The 14,849-nt window shown below is 42.4% G+C and overlaps 2 protein-coding genes across 2 annotated transcripts; one reads left to right on the top strand and one right to left on the bottom strand.

Annotated features, from left to right (window-relative positions):
* Positions 1 to 445: 445 nt before the first annotated feature.
* Positions 446 to 7,132, bottom strand: prdx6 (peroxiredoxin 6). Its single transcript, XM_012866440.2, has 5 exons — positions 6,958 to 7,132; positions 5,585 to 5,741; positions 3,527 to 3,670; positions 754 to 900; positions 446 to 603 (listed from the first exon to the last, which is right to left on the bottom strand). The coding sequence occupies exons 1-5, from the start codon at positions 7,047 to 7,049 to the stop codon at positions 478 to 480; spliced, it is 666 nt and encodes a 221-aa protein (XP_012721894.2). The 5' UTR covers positions 7,050 to 7,132; the 3' UTR covers positions 446 to 477.
* A 1,812-nt stretch (positions 7,133 to 8,944) lies between these two features.
* On the top strand, positions 8,945 to 14,568 carry plpp6 (phospholipid phosphatase 6). The gene is made up of 2 exons (XM_012866439.3): positions 8,945 to 9,833; positions 13,588 to 14,568. Exons 1-2 carry the CDS (start codon positions 9,347 to 9,349, stop codon positions 13,953 to 13,955), a joined length of 855 nt encoding a protein of 284 aa, XP_012721893.2. The 5' UTR covers positions 8,945 to 9,346; the 3' UTR covers positions 13,956 to 14,568.
* Positions 14,569 to 14,849: the final 281 nt, after the last annotated feature.

Consider the following 14,849-nt stretch of genomic DNA (forward strand, 5'->3'; position numbering starts at 1 on the left):
ACTAAGTGTCATTTATTCATAGTGTTATTTGTACACAAACCTTGTCATTTTAATTTTTTACCTGCTGACCTCATTGAGCCATTTGGAGGTTAAATGAACAAACAGTAGATAGTCATTGGAAGTACTTTGCACTGTTCCAACACTATACATTACCTGCAGTAAATATTGCTTTCAACTTTAATGTTGAAGAAAAGCATTTAAAGTGTTTTTCCCTGAATTTGTCATTTGTATGTTTTAATTTGTCTTTAAAATATGAGAATTTGCACGACCTAATTCTTGTCCAACTTTTAAATATTAAGTCAACTGTTCTGATTAGTTACTTAGTACTTTAATCATTTCTTGGCTGACTACTTTTTACTTTTGAGTAAAAAGATGTAGTGCTACTCTTGAGTAGCATTTTGGCTACTCTACACACAACGAACAACATTAGCATGAGAAAGCCAAGTATGGGCAAGGTATATTTTTATTTCTCCATCTTCAGATCTGAGTGTAGCGCAGGTATTTCTTCCCAGATGGCATCTCTTTGGTTGTTACTCCATTGGGGAAGAGAGTGGTCGCTTCAGAATCTGAGAGTGAGGGTACAACCACGACTTTCTCACCAGGCTAAAAAACAAAAAAGCAAAACATTAAGTGTTAAAATAAAATATTAATCCACTCTTTTTAAACAATAGACTGTGCTGACAGTATTAAGCCAGCTGAGCAAGTCTGCAACAATAGTTCTGGATCCACGTGTGCACAATTTCAGCTTGGTACCTTCCAGTCGACGGGTGTGGCCACCTTCTTCTGTGCCGTCAGCTGCAGAGAGTCAATAACTCTGAGGATCTCGTCAAAGTTCCTCCCTGTGGTGGCCGGGTAGAGGATGGACAGCTTCAGCTTCTTGTCCGGACCGATCACAAACAGCTGAAATGAAGCCAGGTGGCACAGGTTGAACATTTAACTTTGTGAACAGGTCCAAGGGCCAGTGCTACAAAATAGGATTAGTCATTCATTGAGGCAGAGTATAAGAGTTTCAGTATCATGACTCTTAGAGCTGACCGAAGAAAGCACTGCCTCTAAACCAAGCAATGCCCTTTGAAAATTAACTGAAGGACCACAGTGTGTGATTCTCGCTCATCTATTAGAACTAAAATTCTTACTGGAAGTAGGGAGAGGGTTAATTGTTCTTAAATCAATGCCCTCCTCTGTGTATTGCATGTTCAGGCTGCAAGCTGTAATCTATCCCTGACAAATATAATGTGGAGGGCACCTTTGTGAGACTGATAAAATTTAAAATATCTATACCATCATTATGCTTATGGTAAAGTTAAACTTGAGGACTAATGGACTGGCAACCTGTCCAGGGTGCACACTGCCTCTCACCCAATGAGTGGAGAGAAGCTCCAGCAACCCCATGGATAAGCAAGCATAGGCTTGTGAAAACTGACCTTTAGCAGACCAGCAGGATTTTAAAGAGTTTGTTTGAAAGGCACGGTGTGAAAAGGTGCTCTGTGATAAAAAAAAGGGGCTAGTGAGCCAAGAAATTAAGTTTGCCAATGAAGTTCTATCGTCAAAAACATAACTTTAGTTTTGATTCAAGTGAAGAAACTTGTTCTTTTGAAATTTAACACGTGTCCTACAGGTACAATATAAACAAAATGGGGCCTAAAGCTGGAACCCTGAGGGACTCTAATTTAGGGGTGCTGCCAGAGGAGCAGTGATCAAGATGACCAGAACCAATCTAAAGCAGCACCCATCAAGGCCAACATAGCGCTTCAATTGAAATAAAGGATATAGCCTATAGTGTCAAATGCTGTTCTCAAAGCCAACTGTTAGAAGTATCATTGAATACTCTAAGCAAACCCATTTTAGAGAAATTGTCTAGAGGGGGGGGGGGTAGAAACAGGTATAAACTTTGCAAGAATACAGTGGTCCAAGTTTTTTTTTAGTGAGTGGGTGTACCATGACATGTTTGAAGGCAGCTGGGCCGTGACCAGTCAGAAGAGAAATGTCTATCAAGGTAAGAATATATGGACCAATGGCAGCAAACTTCTTTAAATAACCGAGCAGGGGGACAGTTCAATGGACAATTTGTCTGTTGAAGTTTAACTACACTAAACAGACAAGAAAACTGGCTCAAACTGATCAAAACTAGCTTTACATTGAGGCACTTCCAGGGGAGCCAAGACCAGCAAAGTGATAGAGCCCCTTAGGGCTGAAAGTTTGTCAGTGAAGAGTTTTAAAAGTTAAAGATTGACAGAAGCTGAGGGGGCAAGTGTATTCCAATGGTTAGTTTATCCAGGACTAAAAAACTTGAGGCCACCAAAGCAACAAGGCATTCTGATTTAGCAGATTTTAATAATATTTTGGTAATTAAGACTTTTTCAGAATTTCAAAAGATACCCATGTCATCCTTTATCCAACACCTCTCAGCTCACCTGCAGTCTTGCCTGAGAGCACATGTAGTTTCATTAAACCGAGGCTCAGAAACATGCCTGAATGGCAAACGGTTGCAAAAATAGGCCACATGTATGCAGAGGGAAGTCCTTTTTGAAAAATTCCAAAAGATGTGGGTGTGTGAGAACAAGCAGCACCATGGCATGCTGACTGACATGCAGTATGATGGGAAGGTGAGTTTACACTCCTTGGTGCAGCCTGTACGTCACTTCTGGTTCAGCTCAAGGTTTGCTTAGTCTGCCATCGCAGATGTTTAGGTGGGCATCAGGTTATTATTGCCTTCAGTTATGAAGGCACCAATGTTATACAAAAAATGTACATGAAAGCGTTTGTATGCTTTTGACTTTAACTTGTGAGAAGTTGGGGTTTGGTTAAAACCAGTGTTTGTATGGACAGTTCAAGCTACAGCCCCACTAATGAATTAAAGTGCATTCAGCTACATTGGTTATTTGGACTCATCTATTGCAGTTGGGTTAGAATAGAAAAACTAAAGTAAACATCTAAGGGCTGTAACAAATGACTTTATCTCAGAGTGCAATCTTCATTTGAAAGGTTAAAAGCAAGCACTGCTATAGACAATGGATGATTCACTTAGGGATGTAGAATACAAGGACAGTAGGGAGGCAAGACACCAGGAAGGTGTAACAGCAAAACAAAAGTGAAGGCGGAAAGGACAGACACTTGAACAGGGAATAAATTCCGAGAACATTACCCCAACACTCTATTTTAAAGCTCATCCAGAGCTGAAATATACCATAATCCTATTCCAGAAGCTTTTCTTTAAAATGTTCTGTTCAAAGCCTGCTGTTCATTTTCTTCATGCCTGCAGAGGTTGTAGTTTTGAGTTCAACAGAACAAGGGGCAATTAGAACATTACCTCCATTTATACAAAGTACAGAGAATATGCCATTTGTTGCTTATGGTCCAAACAAGTTGATGTTTGCAGATATGACGCACTGAATTGGGAAAAAACACACACCAAAACAGAATTTTCAAATATTTGCCCTATAAATTACAAGTCAGACCTGACCCAGGGGAAATTGGCAGACTCGCCATTTCACATTAGTTTTGCAAGTGAGCAGAAAGCACTTACACAACGAGCAGTCAGGGGTTGTCCATCCTTGTCTCTCTCGTCAGGATCCAGCATGCCCAGCTGGACTGACAGCACTCGCTTGTCATCGGCGATGATGGGGTAAGGCAGAGGGCTGCCGGCCTCATCGGCGTACGCCATCACATCCTGCAAAGAGGCGTCCGACACATTTTACACATAACTTGGAGCTATAACTGTTTTTTACTCAACTGTACCAACAAGAGATACAGCAGCCAGCTTGACATTTGTACCAAGTTAAGACAAAGTGCTGCAGGTGCTGTGAAGCAGCACTTTTTAAAGCCAACAGAACATAAAGGAATTACAAGCCTCTCTCACCATTAATGAATTTAAGCCTACATCCCTAACCTCTAAATAATTTAGAACTGCAATTTAATAAAAAAAAATAACCCAAGCACTTGGTTGATGCCGTTAAAGATTTAAAGTGGTGAATTGTCAATTTTGAGTCAATTAGGCAAGTGAAAAAAAATTGTACTGTAGCTGGAAGATCACTGATCATGAAGACAAAAAAAAAAAAAAAAAAAGGCTAATTTAACCCCTCTATATTTGGTGCCTTACTAGTAGTGACATAATCTGTCTGCATTTACTAAGAATCTGAACACTAAAAGTACCTCTTAGTGTTGTAATTTTAGGCAAAATCTTAGAATTTCCCAAACTCATATTTCTTAGAAGTTTACCTCAGTAATAAAAGTTATTCACAAAGAATCTTAAGCCTTCAGAGAGCTCCTAAAGTAAAGTTTTAGGATTAGTGAGGACTTTTAGCCAGCCTAAGAGTGTCTGAAACAGAAGATGGTGGAAACAGCTGTCTGAGCCACTAGCTAAACAGTTGAGGAAATGAGGACAAGCTTCTTTAATCATACAGTTATTAATGTCGAAAAGATAAATCATTCCCATATAGGGAAATCAATTCATTTCAGTGGCCTGACAGGCTAAAGGCACAACTCCAGAGATGTAATTTTAATCAAGGAGAAATATTAGGGGGGAAAAAATACTGAATAATCATGAACAACAAAAGTCATACAGAAAGTATTTTCTGGATTGCATGATAATGCCAATAACCTAAACATTCATCTGTAATTTTGCTTGTGTGATGCCATCTCTGCTCTTGATTGCCACACAGAGGCTTCAGGGAAGCTCTGGCTCCAATGTAGCTCACCACCATCAGGGAGTGAATGTGTGCATAGATGGGTGAATGACTAGTGTTATGTTGGTTGCTTTGCCAAATACAACTGCTTTATACAAGCAGGTAATCTCAGTAAAATGCTGACAGATGAGTGCATTAATGTCAAACAGCCCAAGGGTTAAGATGACTGACTGATTTTTTAACCATGTCCTTTAATTGCTAGGAGCGCATTTGTGGCCATCTTTCCTGTACTATCAGATAACCTCAGCTCTTGTGACAGTGTCACACCTAGCAACGGGTCAACCATACCTCACCAAGATAAAAAATGTATGTCATCTCCTTACTCAGAGTCGCTCTAGCAGTGATCTGAATCATTTAAGCTCAGACTCCTAGGTAGGATTTTTTTTAGGTTAAGAAAGAAGCTCTGAGAATCTTTGTGAATACAAGCACAGGTTCTAATGTGCAAGTCCTGCTCATCTCTGCAGCAATCAATTACATACTGCGAGTCAGAGATCAAACTAAAGTTAGGGTTTCTTGTTAAATATTTCTAAAAGTTTAAGATTACAAACGATGTTTGGAACAAAACCAGAATGTGCTTTGATGAATATTTTAAAGACATTACTTAACACGTAAAAAAAAAAAAAAAAAAGGAATGGAGAGGCGTCTATGAAATAATTGAACTTTGAGCCAACAATAAAAGTCAGGGAGCACAAGCAAACATTGATCCCATAAATCAAAATACAGATCCAATTCGAAGCTTAATGACATGATACTGCCAGCCATGACAGGAATGAAAGATGATATCATGCAACAAAACCAATGTTACGCATTCACCGATAATTAGCCGTCAACCCACAAGCACCTTGGGCCTGCGCCGAGCTGGAGTCACACTGCTGCTTATGCGCTCGCGCTTCCCTCACCTTGCCCCAACTTTTGTGATCCTCGACGCTGTCAATGGACAGGGCGATCATCTTCACCCCTCGCTTCTTGAACTCATCGCGGAGTTTGGCGGCGCGGGCGAGCTCGGTGGTGCACACAGGAGTGAAATCCGCCGGGTGGGAGAACAAGATACCCCAACTGCAAGAAAAATAAATAAAATGCATCATCTCTACTGGACAGATAAACTTAAAGCTACATCATGAACAGATGATTAAAACCCATGACTGCACCACAACAACAGGACCTCAGTGAAGCCTAAAGGTCAGGGCACGTCATTTGAGTCACATATTGGGAAACCTCAGGCTAAGGCACATGATTGTTCATGCTTCCAAAAATCCTCTGGAGGCATAAAAAGATATTTAAAAAAAAAAAGGAAGGGGAGAATGTGCAAAACATATGATCGTGTATGGGCGAGATCAAAAGCAAGACATCCCATTGTTTTATGACTTGGCATCACATGCAGCAAAGGGAATAGAAAGCCAATCCCTCTGGCAGCATGAGGATCACCTGATGCCTGGATGACCAGAGTCCAGAAACCCTCTGGAGCAGGTTTTAAAACTCTGTCTAGAAACAAATCCTTCACACAGACTTACTAACTTGCTTTCCTGTGATTCAAGCTCCCACATTCACTGGCAGGAGCAATTTTAATTGATGAGAAGCATAACAGAAAGGAGGGGGGGGACAAAAACTAGGACACAGCTTTAACAGATGGCTGCCTGTTCCGTTCCAGCAACCTTTCCCACAGAGAAATAAGTTATTGTCCAGTTGGGATGCCTCCTTCACGCACCTGTGCTCATCTACGTGGCGTCCACAAACGCAAAATTTGAATTTAAGAGTTAGACAGGTTTTTCCTGCTTTGCCAGGATTGTGCCCCTGAAAAACTGAACAATTTGTTAGAAAATTATAGAAGTCACAATATATCAAGTTAACTTTGCTAAACGATTCTAATCAGATTGGTTCACGCCCAAAATCATCCTTGTGCAGCATGGCAAAAAACAAAGACTCAACATGCGCACAAAAGCAATGTTTTTTTTTTTGTTTTGTTTTTTTTAAATCAGTCATCCAGGTATGTTGGAGTCTCAGCTTGTTTAAGGCTTTGCATGGGTTCGTTGCTCTTAAACAAACGAAACATGTAGACTGTTATAGGTCTTGTGTAACCCCACAAACTGAGAAAGTACTACTGGGTCAGACAGTCACAGTAAAACGCTTCTCCATGGATCCACTTTAAAGATCACACTTTCCGCCCTAGACTCTGGCCACATGTTACTGTCAGGCCCGCACACTGAAAAGCTGCAGAAGATCGAGTCATCGAAAAAGGCGAAAATTTAGAGCGCTGTGGAGGCTGCGCACTTACGAGTCGCCCAGAAAATCGTGAAATTTGATCCTCCCGGAGGTGGTGTCCGCCTCGAAGTTTGGGAACTCGTCCCCCAGCAGGATGCCAGGCATGATCGGCTCTACACGGACGCTGACACGCAAGGGAACTCCTGATAGATGAGCAGCAGGCAGCCGGGCACAGCAGCTCAGGAGCAGATAAATGTATCCGGGAAGGGGCGTGGCTTAAGAACCGCTCGAAGGCTGACCAATCAGAAAAGAGGCGTTATATACGCTTTTTATTATTATTTCTTTATTAGTAGCGCAATTGATTTATAAAACAAATTGAGATATGAGAGCTGGGAACGCAAATACAAACAGTAAGCGTAAGAAGCATCTTATGAGTTTTCCGTATTTTGATTCATTATGCTTAGTCTTGTAAAGGTGTTTTAGGAATAGTTTTCAACGGGAAGGGAAGCAGAGAGATGCTGATTCTCAGTAAGGTGGCAGAAAAGTGTAGAAAACGTACAATAAACATGAGGAAGAAGGCATTCTAGTCAGATAATTTAATAATTTTTCAGCCAACATGCAGAAACTCACTGGGAAGCTGATCAAAATTAATTTTTTTTTTGCCAACTTCTATACAGCAAATGCTGTCTCAACCCTATTGATCAGGCATGTCCAGCTCCAGTCCCCGAGGGCCGGTCTCCTCCATGTTTTAGATCTGTCCCTGCTCCAACACATCTGATTCAAATGAATGATTTACCTTCTCATTAGACTGTCATCAAGGTCTGCAGAGGCCTGCTAGTTAAGCACTCAATAGGTTCAGCTGTGGTGAACCAGGACAACACCTAAAACATGCAGGAAATGAGGACTTACTGGACTTACTGCTCCTTCTGTTTCTTGACAAGTAGAAAGCACTAAAAGATGCCCCTGTTTGGAAAATTTAGGTCAAATAATTCAGAGATACAGAACAATAGTGTTAAACCCAAGTTGTTCTTGACCTCAGTCCTGTCACTGGTTATTTTTCAGAACAGGGTGCTGATTTTGATCTTTAGACTGGATTAAGATTCCAAACTTGGGGCTCAGTGGCATCTGATTTAAAGATTTATATTGATGGATCTAGAGATCCAGGGTGTAACAAGAGCAATACTTTGTGTTTTCATTACTCGTGTTAACTTTAAAAGATGCACACAGTGTGATAAAGGACTCTCTGTGTTTACCACAGCTATTTGTTTCTTTGAGAAGTGCATCAGCTTAAGGATACTTATCCAGTCAAAGCACTCTTTTGTTCTGCCCCATCAGCTGCATTACTGTGCTTAAAAGATGAAAAAAATCTTTGTTTTATTTTCTCTATTAGGCTGTGTGTTTTTGTTCAGATTTAGGGTAATTGGGAACTCTGTAGTCACAGGGAATGGACCTGCTGGTAACTTTTTCTTTTTAAAAATCAATGTTTCTACACCAGTGGGATGTAGAAGTGATCATAGTGAAAATCAAAAATAATGAACTGGATAGGAAAGAAAAGAATGCCACTTATTTTATGTCTGTCTGTATGATTTGATTAAATTTGACTTTGTAAAGGGCCTTGAGATGATTTAGTTGAACTGATGTACAACAAAAACACCACATAAAATATTCAGGAGGGCATAAAGATTTTCCTATATTAAGGGTTTAGTTTAAATAATTTTTTGAAGTTAGGAAGAAAACATGCATTTGGGCTGCGTGAATGTCCCATTTGAGACAGTGCAACATTCTGCTGAGCCTACATGTTTTCTCCTAAATGGACTGGGCTCAGAATGGATGGGTTGCTTCTTGGATGGAACCTATTTGGGTCAGCTGAAGAAAAAAAACAACTTGTTGGCAAATACCCCTCAGAGGGCACCAAATGGGTATTAGGAAAAATCAGCTCATGATGCACAACACATCTAGAACCTGTAGGAGTCCCACTTTATCTCCAAAATTGTTTTGTTCTGCCTGGACAATCCAATCTGACCCCATCATATAACACGTCTGCTTCCTTCCCATATGGTTCCCATATGTAAATGTTGGCTTGGTGATAAAATAGATTAAAAATCAGAACAAAATGTATTTAAAGGATTATTAGATATCAGGATGTCACTGACTTCTATTAAATCTATGCATGGCCAACACGAGAACAATCAAATGATGGTAAAGGCAGCTTGAATCATCCAGGCGGCACGTGACGATGGACCCACAAGTACCGACAGGAGTAGACTCGATTTCCCAGAGTGCTTTGCAAACAGAGCAACAAATATGGCGGCTCGCTTCCCCGGTACCTGTGGACGTGACGGGGTTTATCAACAGATGAGCTAAGGGAACCTCCGCCGAGCTGCTGACATTATTACCGCTGTTGCACAGCCGCCATTCCTTTCACTCGACTGCACAGGCTGTCCGGCCCTAAACGGAAAGAAATGCCTTCTCCCAAGACCAAGAGCGCCGGCCGCAGGGACGGAAGCCCGGTGCTCGGCAGCTCCTTTGAGTTCGTGTCGCTGACGAAGCCGCTGAACCGGTCCTCCTCCCCGCCGCACCTCCTGCAGCGACAGGGCTCCGACCCGACCGCGGCCCGCCTCCGGGCCTCGGAGAGCCCGTCGCGCCGCCGCGGCTCCGGCTCCTCCACGGGCTCGGCGAGCGGCCAGGGGCCACCTGAGGAGGACGGCATCCGGCTGAACCCGTCGCTCATCGGCATCTCGCTCAGCTCCCTGCTCGCCATCGACCTCTGGCTGTCCAAGCGGCTCAGCGTGTGCGCCTGCGAGGACTCGTCGTGGGGCAGCGCCCGGCCGCTGATGAAGCTGATCGAGGTGTCCGGCCACGGCATCCCGTGGCTGGCGGGGGCTGCCTACTCTCTGTACAAGAGCGACAGCGCTGCAGGGCAGGAAGTCATGCTCAACCTGCTCATGGGTAAGTGCGCTCCGCCGTGCGCGCACTGAGGGGAAAAAAAAGGGAACCAAAAGTGAGTTAAAACACTTAGAATGAGTGTTTTTTCCTTGATTTGAGCAGGTAAATAAGATTATCTGAGTGTTCTGACCCGTAAAATAAGTTAATTACTGCACTTTGAAACGTGATGGAGATGATTTGTTCCCGTTTTAAGTGCAACAAATCTCACTCCATTGGCAGAGCGTTTAAACTTGCCTGCTCAAATCAAGGACAAGTACGCTCATTTTAAGAAAATGTCACTTTTTGTTCCCTGTCAGCAGCGGGATCGTGGCGTTTTTACTCCGTCTCTCATGTATTACTAGTTCAGATAGGAGGGCCTCTGCTCCTCCTCCCGCCTCCAGATCTTGCATCATTGCTATAGTGATGCTGCCGGTCATGATCATTAACCTTTCCTTGGTATGTGGTGGCACTACTCCTTTAACAGCCATCTGTTACACATTTTGACTTTGCTGCCTCTTTGGCCACAGGTTCCCACCGCCCTGCTCTGATCAGGTGCAGATGTTTTCTCCTTGGCTCCTGAATGTGCTGCTGGAACCCAACAGGGAAATGCAAAACGGCCAAATGTCCCTTTGATCCCCCAAAATACATACATTTGACATTCTGGCATTGATAGATTTAGCGGAAGTCTTGGGTTGGCAGGCCGTTCACCCTATATAAAGCATTCTGTACTACCTGAAATGGAGCGAGTTTAAAAAAAATGAAATAAAAGGCGGAGGGAATAGAATGCACCATCTTTGTCTGCATATCAGCGAAGAGAAAATCCTTGTTTTTTATTCATTGGGTGGATTCCCTGCAGCTTTTGGCAGAGTCACCCTCAGCATTGCATGAATTTTTTAGTACTTCAGCGCTTCAGGACTTAACACCACCACCACCCCCATCCCCGAAACAGCATCCTAGAAGCCCTTCTAACCACTGCTGCTGTTGTCGTTCACTTTCATCTGCTGGGGAGATCTCTCCACAGTCGTGGTCCAACGGCGACGTGTGCCGTCGCCACCTCGGCACACAGTACCCGGCTGTCAGATCGAACGGTTTATAACGTCCGCGTTAAGGGCTGGTCAACGTACAACGCCTGCGTCCTCATGCTGTTATTGATTATTTTCATCAGAGTAGGTTATGAGAAGAATGTATGAAATTGCTCCAAGCTGTCGGTGTTGGTACAGGAGGCGCAAAATGATAGAGTTGGTGCAAAACGTCCCGTTGCAGACGGATCCAAAAGGATGCAACGGTGAAAGCGCAAAATGACCTACGCCCTTATAAAACCTTAATATTTGTAGGGTTTGTGTGTGACTTCTCTAGCTGTTAGGTTAACTTTAAAAAAAAAAGAGTAAATGGGTTCAAGAAAAAAGAAAGGCGACTAGCAGAGGGCCAAATCTTTGGTACTGAGTAATTCAATTCAACTTTATTTTTATAGCGCCAATTCATGAAACATGTCATCTCAAGGTACTTTGAAGTCAAATTCAATCATATTATACAGATTTGGTCAGATTATACAGATTAGTCAAAAATGTCCTATATAAGGAAACCAGTGGATTGCATCAAAGTCCCGACAAGCTGCTTTCACTCCTGGAGAAGCGTAGAGGTACAGGTAGAGTCTGCATTGTCCATGGCTTTGCTGCAATCCCTCATACTGAGCAAGCATGAAGCAACAGCGGAGAGAAAAACTCCCCATTAACGAGAAGGTAAAACCTTCTGCAAGAATCTGCTGTAAGACGTGGTCCTGTGCAACTTCCCTGTTTCATAATGTCTGGTTTTTAGTAACTGGGCAACTTCCCTGCCAGCAGCGCAGCTCAGAGGCTTTCAGTCACCAAGGTTGACTTTCTGGATGACTGAAAGGTGGAGTAGCAAATTGACCCGCTACATGAAATAACTGGAGTCAAGGGCCCCTGTTATTAAAGGGCCCGCCTGTATGACTCCTATCGTGGCCTGTTTCTGTTCAGTCGTCTTGAGCTCCGTGTCTGAGACAGAGTTTCTGCCGATGCCTGAAGTACTCCAACTTTGCTTCTCAGTTCATTTAAAGCAAACTAAACATTTCTGTTTATTATTAGAATGAAAAGATCATCACCAATAAATTGAGTAACTGTGACCTTTGCTGATACTGACCCGTTTTAGAACCTAATGAAGGTTAACATGATTCAACAGTCTTCAGTTTACCCCCAGGTCTGTTCAAACTGAACACAAAAAAATGCCTTAGAGCATTTTAAAATGAAGGCATATCAGGATTTAAACATGTGCAATATCGGCAGACCTGTTGGCTGCAGTATTTAACATCAGTGTCATGCATTCAGTTTATGCTTACCACTAATATATCCACAAGTAATATTGCACTTTTGCTAAGATGTATCATGCGGCCTTCACAAGAGCACCATTGTTGGCGTAATCATTAGTCTTGTGTTAAAACGTGCAGCCGCTGTTCCAGTCTTCTCTAAATCAGCGTTGTCGGTTCTGCGTCGTGCATCAGTTGGGAGTTGTGGTGAGGCCTGCTGTGTTGTGCATTTATGAGGAGTAGCAGGCTGCACCAGCGTCACGCTGGGCGGACTTATTAGGACACTTGGAGAAAAGCCTCGGTTATTATTAGCGCGTGTAATCTCAGTTTTATGTCAAGTCTGGGTTGGAAAAACAGTTGCAGGAGAACAGAGAAGGTGGCGCTCTAACGAGGTTTAATCACGTCAGGCGTTTTTGACACATTTGGCATATTTGATGAGGTAATGCGGACTCGTGTGAGGATCCTTGGTCGTTTACTGAATCTGAACTCTTGATTAAGATGAGTAAACTTAGAGTAAGGATATATAAGAACATACATATTGTCAAATTAGTTCAAAGCAGGAAGCATGCAGTTGTGAGACTTTAGCACTGGTGTCTGGCACTTTCCTTGTACAGCCACCAGATGGCGCCAAATAAATGATTTCTAATCGCTTGTCGCAGTGATGTCCTCTATGTGGAGGTAGACTACCTCATCATGCTGGGGATGTTAATGATCTACAGCACAGCAGCTATATTTCTTTTATTTTGAACATACAATAAAATAAAATGGATAAAGACATGACAGTTTACATAAATAATGCAAAAAGGAGCAGGTAGAAGATAAAGTAATTGAATGTTTTTTTGCAAATTTTATCAATTAATTTAAATGTGCAATTTTTGAAAATCTATGAAGATTTCATTTTGGGGAGATCGAGATTTATTTATCTATTTATTTATTTATTTATTTATGCCAATACACTCTTAGGGCTTTCATTAAACTTTGTACTCCCAAAAGGGGTTTGAGAATTGCTTTAGTAATACCAGGCAATGTTGAATATATGTTTAAGAAAATATGTCAAAATACTCTGGAGGAATCTTGTTTACCATAATACGAGTCACTTTAACTAATTAGAATATTTTAATTTGTAGTTACACTAGTGAGGTGAAGCCTGTTCTTAGCTCACTGTGTCAAACCACTCAGAGAACATTTTGTGTTATATTTTCATTGTTTCCAACAGCAGGGCCGCCATCTTGTTTTACAAGAATGTTTCACAGCTTGTGTTTAATTGCATTTTGAATTCAGGTCAACTCCCAGATGAGAGGATTAGAATAAAAGCGAGTTTTTGAAAATAATTTCTGTAATTTATCTTATGAAACGAAAGGCAGAATTATTATTTTCCTCTCTGTTATGAGTTTGTCCTTTTAAAAGTTTGGTTGTGACGTTCATTCATGTCTGCTTTCACCTTCTGCGTCACAGGCCTTCTGCTGGACCTGATCCTGGTGGGCATCGTCAAAGCAGTGGTGCGTCGGCGTCGTCCTTCTCACAACCAAATGGACATGTTTGCCACGTTCTCCGTGGACCGCTACTCCTTCCCCTCCGGTCACTCCACCCGAGCCGCCATGTGCGCCCGGTTCCTGCTGGCTCACCTCGTGCTGGCCGCGCCCCTGAGGGTCCTGGTCTTGCTCTGGGTGGGCCTGGTGGGGCTTAGCCGTGTGCTGCTGGGCAGGCACAATGTGACCGATGTGCTGTTTGGGTTTTGGATGGGTTACTGCCAATACAACCTGGTGGAGATACTGTGGCTCTCTCCTCAAACTCTACAGGGGCTACTGGGCCATTTAGCTTAATTGTAAAGACTATAATATGAGAAGAGTGCGTTTAAAAGGTTTTTACTTTAAGGTCCTCTGCACATTTTTATTTTATTTCTACATCCTAAGATGTTTTGCTTTGGGGTAGGGTCGGGAGAAGAGTTCCTCAGAGTGCTGCTTCCTCCTTCTACTTTCTGGTCTTATTTCCCTTCTAGGTTTGCAGTTTCTAGAATAATTATAGTCAGGCAGAACCTGAGCTGAATCTTCTGAGGGGTCCTCCTGAACAGTAGAGTCGGCTTGTTTTTAGGATATGGAGTTCAGCTCCTCACTGAGAATCTCACATACACCATCCTGGTAAATGGTAGGATCCAAACATCTCTCCAGGTGGTTGCAGTAAGATCGCCGGCATTAGTCACAATGTTGTGGCTGATAAGTTCAAGGATTTTAATCACAGAAGAGACCAAATGGGAAGAGACTCGGTTTATTTCTTAACCAAGTCACTGAGCCCTATCGACCAACCGCTTCATCAGGATACACTTGATTACTAAATCCATTCTTAGGACCAAGCTTTGAATATGTTGATCTGACTAAACACCAGCTATACCATAAAGCTCCAACCATGAATAACTCACCTGTGCTTAAATAAAAAAAATCATTACATGATTGGATTAGTGTTAGTTTTTCCTTTTTAGTTAAGGCAGAGCCAAGCGAACATTAGTACAGTTTGTGTAATAGAATCCATAAGAAAATAAAAACGTTGCATGTTTCGGTGTTTTCTATTTGTGAATGAAGCTGCTCACCGTGTCACTGCTGTGGTAAACTCGCTGCTGTCAAACTGAGATTTGTAGCCTTGTTTCAGACGTGTGGGCGAGGCGGACCGTGTGATCAGGTATATGCTGCCAGGAGGGGGTCAGGAATAATACCAGCCACACG

This window comes from Fundulus heteroclitus, chromosome 9, assembly GCF_011125445.2.
Source record: "Fundulus heteroclitus isolate FHET01 chromosome 9, MU-UCD_Fhet_4.1, whole genome shotgun sequence".
Classification (NCBI taxonomy): Eukaryota; Metazoa; Chordata; class Actinopteri; order Cyprinodontiformes; family Fundulidae; genus Fundulus; species Fundulus heteroclitus.

Excerpts from the sequence above, each read along its gene's own strand:
- plpp6 (XM_012866439.3), top strand. The coding sequence starts at position 9,347 with ATGCCTTCTCCCAAGACCAAGAGCGCCGGCCGCAGGGACGGAAGCCCG. Across the intron at positions 9,834-13,587 it reads CATGCTCAACCTGCTCATGG|GCCTTCTGCTGGACCTGATC; the intron begins GTAAGTGCGCTC and ends TCTGCGTCACAG.
- prdx6 (XM_012866440.2), bottom strand. The coding sequence starts at position 7,049 with ATGCCTGGCATCCTGCTGGGGGACGAGTTCCCAAACTTCGAGGCGGAC. Across the intron at positions 3,671-5,584 it reads ATCACAAAAGTTGGGGCAAG|GATGTGATGGCGTACGCCGA; the intron begins GTGAGGGAAGCG and ends GCCTCTTTGCAG. Across the intron at positions 901-3,526 it reads AACCCCTGACTGCTCGTTGT|CTGTTTGTGATCGGTCCGGA; the intron begins GTAAGTGCTTTC and ends GCTTCATTTCAG.